Source organism: Asparagus officinalis, chromosome 1 (genome assembly GCF_001876935.1).
Source record: "Asparagus officinalis chromosome 1, Aspof.V1, whole genome shotgun sequence".
In the NCBI taxonomy this organism is placed as follows: domain Eukaryota; kingdom Viridiplantae; phylum Streptophyta; class Magnoliopsida; order Asparagales; family Asparagaceae; genus Asparagus; species Asparagus officinalis.
Window position 1 is genome coordinate 110,802,897 of NC_033794.1, and position 10,747 is coordinate 110,813,643.

Genomic DNA, 10,747 nt, shown 5'->3' on the forward strand with positions numbered 1-10,747 from the left:
CCCAACAAAGGAAGACCCACAATTGTAAATATCGTCAAAAGCTGAGCCTCATCCAATGAATCAAAGAAAGTGATCCGTAGAAGGCAAGATTATAGAGCTCACGCTCACCTATTTATCCACACAAGCTTGAGCCTGAGCCAAACAAAAACTAGAAAACAAAACAAAACCCAAAAAGATTTGAGAGAGAGAGAGAGAGAGAGAGACAAATGGGGAGGGCCTTCGTGTATGTAATACTTGGCGGTGGAGTCGCTGCTGGCTACGCTGCTCTCGAGTTCTCAAAGAGAGGGATCCACCATGGCGAGCTCTGCATCATCTCTGAGGAATCTGTTAGTTTCTAATCCATTTCAATCTTTCAATACCATTTGCTCGAATTGTTCACTTTTCAGTAATTTATAGTAATTTGGTGAAATGGGTTGGTTGAGAATTTGATGATTAAAGCTTGTTTCAGTGATTTTGGGTCATTGAAAGCTTGTTTGTTATTTTCGATCAACTGGGTTATTGAGAATTTGGAGTAATTGATTGAATTCTTGAAATTGTTAGTGATTTACAGTGATTTGGCGAAATGGGTTTGTTGAGAATTTGATGTTCATTGAGAACTTGTTTGTTAGTTTTGGTCAATTGGGTCATTGACAATTTCGAGTGTTGGTTTCAGATACGTGTAATATTCAGAAATTTGGGAGTATTTGAGAATTTTACATATTCAGAGTTTGGTTGGTTTTGTCTTATAGTTGGTAATTAGAGTATGAAGACTGTTCTTCAAAAGATTTGACTTTAGCATTTGCCTTTGTTGAACGGTTTCTCCTATGTAGGGGAATTTGGAGGATGTCAAATGTTCTTTAGGGATTATGTGAAGCTCCTCTCTTGCCCATAGTTTCTTTTGTGAGAAAAACCCAGTGGAGTAGTTGAGAGAGGATTAATGTTGGGTCAGTAGCCTTTCAGAAAACCTTGTCAAGTCTTTAATGGAACTTTGGCCCCATACGCAACCCTATATTGATAGGACGAGGTTTAGATGATGATGATGTTTTTTTAGTTATTAATTACTATCTAGCTTGTTACACATTTATTTGATTGGCCTCATGAATCCTTTATCATTACAGCTTCCAGTTGGTTGAGTGGCATATCGCGAGAGAGAAATGGTTGGGCTATCATTGATTTCCCTATTATGTTGAGCTATCTAGATATTTTTTTAGGCTAGAGAGAAATTCCTTCATTTGATAATTGTATGCAATGATTTACGCATCTGTATCATAACAAGTTTGTCCTCTCAACACTTTTTAGGAAGCTTATTTATGAAAGCCTGATTTCAGAACATTTAGATACCTCTAAGGCAGATAATAGCTACATGATTACATAGTTCCATTTTTGAGTAAATTGAGCAGATTAGCTCAGAGAGGAGAAGCCTTGTCAAGTCTTTTGTGGAAACTTGGGCTCATGGCCTATACCATTTGATAGGAATAGACTTAGCTAATGATGATGAAGATGGTGTTATTTAGTAACTATTTACCACCTAGCCTGTTATAAATATTCTTGAACTTTGGTTGGCCTTATGACGTTTCACATGATAACACATTCCTTCGTCATTACAACTTCAGATTATTTGACTGGCATATTGCTGAGAACTTGATAATTTGGTGACAGTTTTTCTTTAGAAAAGGCATTGTTCACCTTGATTTCCCTATTATGCCAGGTTGATACTTTTTCAAACTAAATAAATTTCTTACAAAATTGGTCCTCTTAACACTTATGTGTTGACTTTTTTTATAATTACTGCTTTTTGTGGTTGCAATATTGAAACCTATTTTAGTTTTTTGTCTTTTTCTTTTTCTCTTTTTTTCCCTTTTCTTTTGACAGAAGTTTGTGCTCATTCATATGGGCACGGATCACCTTTGAGTCATTGACATATTCCTATCCATGTACGATAACCTGTACTATGATCTGATAGTTGTTTTGGTTCACAAGAAAATTACTAAATGTATATATCTTTAATGAAGCTTATGATATATTTTCATAGGCATATTATAATTAAGATGCTCAATTGCTTATTTATGAGATGATGATTTCAGGACATTTTAGATACTACTTGGGAATATAATTGCTAAATGATTGCTTGTTTGGATACAGATATTGGCACTAATTGAAATAAATCTTATATATTTGCTCATTAGAAATTTGTTCAAGATTTAGTAGTAATGAAGTATTGTAGGAATAACTATACTTTTCATCACCCAAGCAGCCCAGGATTTACTTTATTCTCTGAAAAGTAGAAATAAGCTGATCTATATGCTATTGCTTAGTTGTCTAAAAATGTTTATGCAATATAAAATACTTAAGGTCTATCTGAAGGAATGAGTTATTGTTTTCTGTGGATTTGTATATACGGTTGCATTCTATTCAAAAACCTCCTTTAGTCATTATTTCTTCAAGCAAATGTTAGTCTAATGTGAAATATTGTGATTATTGCATGCAGGTGGCACCTTATGAACGACCTGCATTAAGCAAAGGGTATTTACTTCCAGAAGGTATTATTCATCTTCTGTGTAACCCTAGGATTTATTATTGGTTTAAATAGTCCATATACATAATTCGTATAAAATTTGTTTGTGTTCACATTCATGAGTGCACATGGACATCGAAGCAATAATCGTATTTTTGTACATACCCTAAAATTTCTGTTTGTTTAATATGCCATCAGACCGCAAAGTATATCCTGAAATGACAAAAAAAACCGTCATCATGTCCATTCTTATTATCTTTCCGGAGTCCTAACTAAAAGAGGCAAGCTTTTCTCACGATTAAGCTAGAAAAAGAGTCCTTAGCTATTAGTGGGACATCAGAGCAAATTATTGTTGGTAAACATCAAGGTTTCAATTTCTCACTCTTTCGTCTTCTTTTTGTCCATTTACAGATTGGAATCAAATTAGTTTATTAGACCTTTGTCTAATACTTCCTTGGTATTTAATTTGATTCGTAAACATGCTATGACAAATATGATTGAGCAATTTACTTAGTTGATCTGGAACCATGCCAACCTCTGTTCCAATTCTATCCCTTAGTTTTGCTTCATAAGAAGTTCTGCGACTCGATCATCTGACACATCAAAGTGAGTGCATATTGTTAATTATTTTATATAGCAGTTCAAATATTTTTTTGAATTCTTTATATATTTCAGTTATATTTCAATTTAGTTTTACAACTTGCTCGAGTCTTCCAGTTAAGTCAAACTAGTAGAGACATAATTATTATACTTTCAACAGTTGCAGTATAGTGCGGGAGTATCTTCCCATCTATTTGTGGCTGCGATCATTGTCTTTTTAACTCTAGTAATCATTCTAATCATGCAAGTGGTAGTGATTTTTCCTTAGTATGTTCCCTAGAAACTTCTAAGATCGACCTTAAGTTGAGCTGTTTAATCTTTTATGTAATTTCCCTGTTAATGTGGTCCTAAGACTAAACTTTAGGTCATGGTTATTTGCAGCTCCTGCACGTCTTCCGTCTTTTCACACTTGCATAGGCGCCGGTGAAAAGAGGTTGACACTGAAATGGTACAAGGAGCATGGTAAATCTTATGTAATTGCAACCTATTTGAATTTCCTTGCAAATGTCTTCTTATCGAGTAATTGTATTTGTACTCCAAAAAATGCATCTTTTGATTTCAAACTTGATTTATAAAGAAAAAAGAGTAATCGCATGAAATGATCAACACTTGAAGGCCACTTTTGACATGTTCTTCATTCCATATTTTGTTATATTTAGTCGGTGAATTGTCTCTTTATCTTGGATTGGTATTAGTACTCATTTATCTCAAAGCATTGTTCTTCAAGGATATAAATAAGCGTGGCTATCAAAACTGCAACTTTTGTTCAACTCGGGGAATTGTATTTGCCAAGAATCTTATTTCAGTACTGGTGTGCAGTTTTATATGTATCCAACTCTTTCTAAATTTTTCTGTCTATATTTTGCTGATTCTCAGCTCTAACTTCTAATTTCACTGCGTAAAAGGATATTTATTAACTAATTTTACTCATGTGTAACAGAAGTGATGAAATGGAATCTTAAAATAAGAGAAACATTAATGAACATAACAGTAAGGAAATTATGTTACTGTTTGTTACATAGGTAAATGACTGCATGCATAATAGTGTTGGGAGGTCATATTAAAAATAAAACGCGGAGAATCAATTGACATTTTTACATGTGCAAGAAGAAGAATTAGTCCACCAGTTATGAATGGTACAGGAATAGGGAAATGTTAAAGCATTACTGGGTTTGATGTAGATATAGGGTTGTTAACTTACAGAAGAAAAGCAACTCATCAGAGCTGTATGGACATGGAGAAAAATGATTCATGCAGTTCAGCGGAAAAATTTGTAATCCAGATCTTCTTATTGCTGATAACTAGGGAAATAGAAAAGGATGATTTTAGAAGCATTCTCTGCATTGTTGTCATTTTGCAAGGAATCTGAAGCAAGTCTAGAGAGCTGCAGCTATATTTTGAGATGCTTAACAAATAATGTAGCTCTTCCATTTACTGTATTTTTGTGGATTTCCCTCTAAGTTTCCTTTCTTACTTTCCATTTTTATTTAAAATCAAATAATGGGAAATGACTTTCTGGCTTGCTTCTTCTTTTACTTTCTGTTATTACTTGATAATGCCTTACTTTCATTAATTTATTTATCTTGTTACTGATCAATACCCTTTCTTATTTAGGCATTGAGCTGATTCTTGGAACTAAAGTAAAATCTGCTGATGTGAACCGGAAGACGTTAATCACTTCCAATGGAGAAACTATTAGCTACAAAATTCTCATAGTGGCAACAGGTGCTCGGGTACTAAATTCAAATCCTAACTATATATTCTAATAAATATCGTATGAGAACATTACATTCTTAAAAAGTCTTGATATAATTGAACTGTGTGTATTGTGTCCTTAGGCTTTGAAGCTTGAAGAATTTGGAGTGAGAGGATCAGATGCTGAAAATGTTTGTTATTTACGCAATTTGAACGATGCAAATAGACTTGTAGATGTAATGAAAACCTTTACAGGTGGCAATGCTGTAGTAATTGGTGGGGGTTATATTGGAATGGAATGTGCAGCTGCCTTGGTTACAAACCGAATAAAAGTAACTATGGTGTTCCCTGAGGCACATTGTAGTAAGTAAATTCATATTTATATTTTATTACCGTGTTCTCACTGATTACAGTGTGACTACAATGCAAAATATGTTCAGAAAATTGTTTGTTTCTACAGTGGCTCGTTTGTTTACACCAAAGATTGCTGATTTCTATGAGGACTACTATGAATCAAAGGGAGTAAACTTTATAAAAGGAACAGTGCTTACATCTTTTGAAAATGATTCTGAAGGGAAGGTAATGATAATAGGTCCTCAATAATCTCATTTGAATTATTTTTTCAAATTGTTCAAGACCTATGAATGGGATATAGGGGAAGAAATAATTTGGAACTGCTCACTTTATTTTATTTTCCATGAAGTTGGAATCTCCGTGCAGTATTAATTTCTGTTATTGATTCTTGCAAAATTTACTTTTGATCTAGAATCTGTGTTGATATCAAGCGTTGTTTTGACCAATTATTCACACTCAAATTCATTCTCTTTCTCTCACTGGAAAAGTTCTCATTTACCCATAGCTTTTTGGGAGTAGTTAATAGAAACGCTCAGATAGCTACACTTTTGTGGCTGCCGGATTTTGTTAGAAAACATGTCTGTGGTTTGCAGAATGCATTTTCCCATTTGGACAATGGCGGCAACCATAGGAATTTTGGAAACCACTACTTTTTTCATAGTTTATAGTTGTTACTGGTTAATTGAGGAGATGCCCCTAAAAAAGAATTAGGCTACTCGTAATTTTTAGGAAAAGGGTTTTGGTGTTGATATCATACCTTTGGATGTCCTAATTTATGAAATTTTTACTATTTTAAAATTTTTAAATATAGTAATTTCCTTTAGCAGGGCTTTCCTTTGTTATAATTTTCCTTTCTTATTAGCGTTTGCGTATCCTATAATATTTGTTTATATAAAGGATATTTACCCCTCCAATGACCAATGAATAAATAAAGATGTCTTTTCTTGACAATTTTATAGTTGTTGGCCAAGGAGGTGTGCCTTAAAAACTTAATGAAAAAGATTTATGTAGGCGACCCAAAAATTTTAGGATAAAGGTGATATAATCAGCATTTAGACTTTTTAGATGTCCTAATTTGTGGAATTCGAACCTGAGCTGCTCTAAATCACTATGCGTTCCTGTGCAGGTTACGGCAGTAATCCTAAGAGATGGGACCCGAGTCCCAACCGACATGGTTGTGGTGGGCATCGGAATCCGTGCAAATACAAGCCTCTTTGAAAACCAACTAACCCTAGAAAAGGGCGGGATCAAAGTCAACACCCGTATGCAAACAAGCAACACCTCAATTTATGCAGTAGGAGACGTCGCATCATTCCCTGTGAAACTCTTCAGTTCTGACATCCGCCGCCTCGAGCACGTCGATTCCGCTAGAAAGACTGCAAGGCACGCTGTTTCGGCCATCATGAACCCTAACAGCACCGGCGATTTCGATTACTTGCCATTTTTCTATTCGAGAGTATTTACTCTTTCATGGCAATTTTATGGAGATAATGTTGGTGATGTTGTTCACTATGGAGATTTCAGTAGTGGTAGATTTGGAGCTTATTGGGTGAATAAAGGAAGAATGATTGGGGCTTTTCTTGAAGGAGGGACTAAAGAGGAGTATGAGGCGATTGCCAAGGCTGTTAAGCTTAAAATGACCGTAAAGGACATGGGCGAGTTTGAGAGGCAAGGGATTGAGTTTGCTTTGAAGGGTGATCGGGAGGTGAGCTCTGAGATTGTAAGTGGAGTTATGGTGGAGAAACCAGCATATAATTTCCATGCGGCCGCTGGCGTTGCTGTGGCTGTGTCGATTGCTGCGTTTGCTTATTGGTATGGGAGGAGGAGAAGGAGGTGGTAATATTAAATGAATGTTTGTGTTATGATGATTTATACATGTACACTTGTGTAACAGTAAAGTTACTGTAAAAAAATGGTTATTTAGTTCAACGAATTCATTGGAGTTCTATGGTTCTTGTAGATTTTGTTGCATTATGTCTGAGGCTCTGGATTGTTGGTTTCGGTGTATGTTTCATCTGATGCTGTGAAGTATTCCTTTGCTCCTGCAGTTGAAAACTCATTGTATGTAACCGTCACATGACTTCATACTCGAGTTAATTTTGATCCTCTCTTCCATGATCATAATATTAAGACAAGATTTCCAAGTTTGATATGAAAACCGAAAATATATCTCACGTCTTTCTGATGCGATACATGAACATAATACTTCCCTTTAAAAGTTACAGTGGGTGTAAAGTATCATGTTTTGATTCACCGAAGAACTGTCTATACTCGTATTAGTGCAATATAAGGGAATTAGTGATCGGTGCATTGATCCAATAGTTTTATTTTCTCGAATAAATTATTATTATCATGATATTGTTGATGTCAGTTATTAAACATGGGGTTTATGTGTGGATTATGGAGGTGTTAGGGTCCCTTGATCTTCTTTGATGGCTGATCCCTAATAGACTGTTGAGCTTCCTGCAAAACTGCAACACGTTAGAGGACCGGAGTTGGGTTCTCTGGTGATTCCTCCGATGATCAAATCGGTATTTAACCTTGAGTGGAGAAATAATATGGAGATAGTGTGTTTTTAGCAAGAGATTGCTTACACATGTGCTGCAGACAGTCCCTCTAAGGGGCAATTTTGTAATTTAGGCCAAGCCCAAGCAGACTGCTTAGTCAGCAGTTACTTTACATGTGTCGGTTGTGGGTGACATGAGTCACATTTGTGATCAATGTGATGGTGACAAAGGAAGCATGATGTTGATGGAGCCTAATGAATCATAAAGCCTATGGGGCCTAGAGCAATAATGACTCTAACAATACATTTAATTTGACGGTGACTGGCGGTTGGCGTGGAGCTCAAGGATGACTGCCTTTTGACCCGACTTAGGGAGAATGGTCGACTAGGCCTGGCGAGAAAGGATGTCTGCCTCGGCCTGGCGAGAAGGGATGACTGTCTCGATCAGTCGAGAAGGGACGACTCGGCCAGTCGAGAAGGGACGACTCGACCTAGCGAGCAGGGATGCCTGTCTCGGCCTAGCGAGATGGGACGACTCGGCCTGGTGAGAAGGCTCGCCTCCTGGCGAGAAGGGACGACTCAGCCTAGAAAGAAGGGTCGCCTCCTGGAGAGAAAGGACAATAAGTACCATATTTTTAGTCAGCCTTGTAAGTTGTCAACTCAGCCTGGTGAGAAGGGATGACTTGGTCTTGCGAGAAGGGATGACTCGGTCTCGAGAGAAGGGATGCCGGTCTCGGCCTAGTGAGAAAGGATGACTAGGCCAGGTGAGAAGGGACGACTCGGCCTAGCGAGAAAGGGTGACTCGGCCAGGTGAGAAGGGATGACAAGCACCGCCTTTTTAGTTGGTCTCGCAAGTTGTCGACTCGGCCTGGCGAGAAGGGATGACTCGGCCTGGCGAGAAGGGATGACTCGGCCTGGCGAACGTGGGATGCTTGTCTCGGTCTGACGAGAAGGGACGACTCGGCCTGACGAGAAGGGACGGCACGGCCTAGCAAGAAGGGATGCCTCCTAGCGAGAAGGAACGCATGTCTCGGCCTCACAAGAAGGGACGACTTAACCTGGCGAGAAGGGGTGCCTGTCCCGGCAAGGCGAGAAGGGACAACTCTTCTTTTGGTATGTCTGCATTGAGTTGGGGTGTAGTCTGCTTGGGACACGCGTCAACAAGTTGAATGCGATTAACACTTGTTTATTTCTATGGCACAACAGATATACATGTATGTATACATAAAGAAATGTTATAGTGGTGCATGGAGAAAAAATTCCAGTGAATTAGTGCACAGCAATTTGCAAAGGGGTTGGAGATTTTATTGAGTTCATTCAAGAATGCATTGAGCACAGATGACATGATACTTTCACCACGTGCATGCGCATATGCTTGTCTTGTGGATGGGAGTGTAATTCCCAGTTGGATTTCTTAAAAGCAATCTCTGATGTCAAACTTCACATGTCTATCTATAGATCATGATAGTTGCGTATATCCACATAATACAGAGAATCAAATTCTCAGGCTTCACAGAGAATCACAATCCTAGTTCATGGGCTTAGCATTTTCAAAAGCATGATATGAAGAGCAGGATATAGCACCTTGTAGCTTATGTTCTTCGTTTCTCTCTGTTTGCTCTCCACTCCATCTCTTATCTTGGTCACTTCCACAGTTCCACTGCCTACTTCTCTCCTCTCTTCAGCGACTGATCTAATAAGGAAAATGAAGAAACAAGGTGAGCCTATTGCTCTCAAGTAGTATAAATACTATTCCTCTCTCAAGATATTCTTGTGTTATCTTCCAACAAAAATTTCTTATCAGAAATTTGTTAAATTTTGCCTACGACGTGGCTTGTAAATTTTATAGCGGTCAAATTCAGATAGGATGGTATAGGAAAAAAGACACGGCCAATTTGAAAAGGTATAGGGGAGAGGAAAAAAATATAGTCTTCTTGATATGTTGTACCGGGGAACATCATTTCAATGGATGAAAAATCGAGAATTGTTTTGGCTGCAATGAGAGATTGTGGATCTTTTTTTTATTTTTTTGAGAAGTAAATAAATGCTTTATTAATGCTACGTCAATACAGCAAGATAGTGTAAAACACAAGCATTAATTATAAGCGAAGAAAATAACAACGCTAAAAACTAAATCTCACACAAACGAAAATAGATGCTCTATCTTCTTCACCAGGAATATTGTTGGATTTTTTGGTCAAAACCGCTTTCCAAAATGAGTTTTCAAACTATATATATTAACTACAAGTACTTTTCATAAATGCTTAGTAGCCTAGTGGAAAGTTAAAGTTTTGGTGTTTCAAAAGGTCTATTGTTCAAGGCTTGCCAACGACAAGCCGAGAAATGTTTTATTTGAATTAATCGCTGATAAGTTCTAGTAAGCAGTGGGCCGTGGGCCGGGGATCAGGGCTAATCGGGCTGAGACGCTAAGTGACGCTTTGTTAGGTGCACTTTGCACTTCGTACAGAGGCATCGGGGCGATGTGGCGCTGTTTGGCGCCACGTTGGTTGCTTCGCAGCATGCGGACGAGCTACGCATTCGCACGAGGGTGTGACCCTAGCGTTCTCGAAGTCAGACGAGGTTCGTCAATTGGTTGACGAGGCTCCACTTGTTCGACGAGGTTCGTTTGATTCACAAGATCAGATGAGGTTCGCTCGTTCGATGAGGTTCATCTGTTATACGAGGTTCGCTCATTCGATGAGGTTCATCTGTCATACGAGGCTCGCCTGTTTGACAAGATTCGCTCGTTCGCGTCTATCACACGAGGTTCGTCTATCACACGAGGTTCGCCTGTTTGACGAGATTCGCTCGTTCGATGATGTTCGTCTATCATACGAGGTTCGCCTATTTGACGAGGTTCGCTTGTCATATGAGGTTCGCTTGTCATATGAGGTTCGCTTGTTTGACGATGTTCGTTTGTCAAATGAGGTTCGTCTGATTTGCTGAGACATGACTCTCATGTTACGTAGCAACGCGTCCATTGATTATCTCGTATTCAGGAGTTACTACATGCAGCAGTTACAACAGTATTTAGAGCAATTTAATGCATTAATGTTACAATTTTAATTGCCATTGAGAATTGTAATAGTCACATTAAT

The 10,747-nt window shown here is 37.9% G+C and overlaps 1 protein-coding gene across 1 annotated transcript; it reads left to right on the top strand.

Moving 5' to 3' along the window:
- LOC109828964 (monodehydroascorbate reductase 4, peroxisomal) lies at window positions 124–7,089 on the top strand. Its single transcript, XM_020395983.1, has 7 exons — window positions 124–326; window positions 2,468–2,519; window positions 3,476–3,556; window positions 4,709–4,827; window positions 4,933–5,152; window positions 5,250–5,368; window positions 6,270–7,089. The coding sequence occupies exons 1-7, from the start codon at window positions 207–209 to the stop codon at window positions 6,981–6,983; spliced, it is 1,425 nt and encodes a 474-aa protein (XP_020251572.1). The 5' UTR covers window positions 124–206; the 3' UTR covers window positions 6,984–7,089.

Excerpts from the sequence above, each read along its gene's own strand:
- LOC109828964 (XM_020395983.1), top strand. The coding sequence starts at position 207 with ATGGGGAGGGCCTTCGTGTATGTAATACTTGGCGGTGGAGTCGCTGCT. Across the intron at positions 3,557-4,708 it reads GAAATGGTACAAGGAGCATG|GCATTGAGCTGATTCTTGGA; the intron begins GTAAATCTTATG and ends TTTCTTATTTAG. Across the intron at positions 5,153-5,249 it reads GTTCCCTGAGGCACATTGTA|TGGCTCGTTTGTTTACACCA; the intron begins GTAAGTAAATTC and ends TTGTTTCTACAG.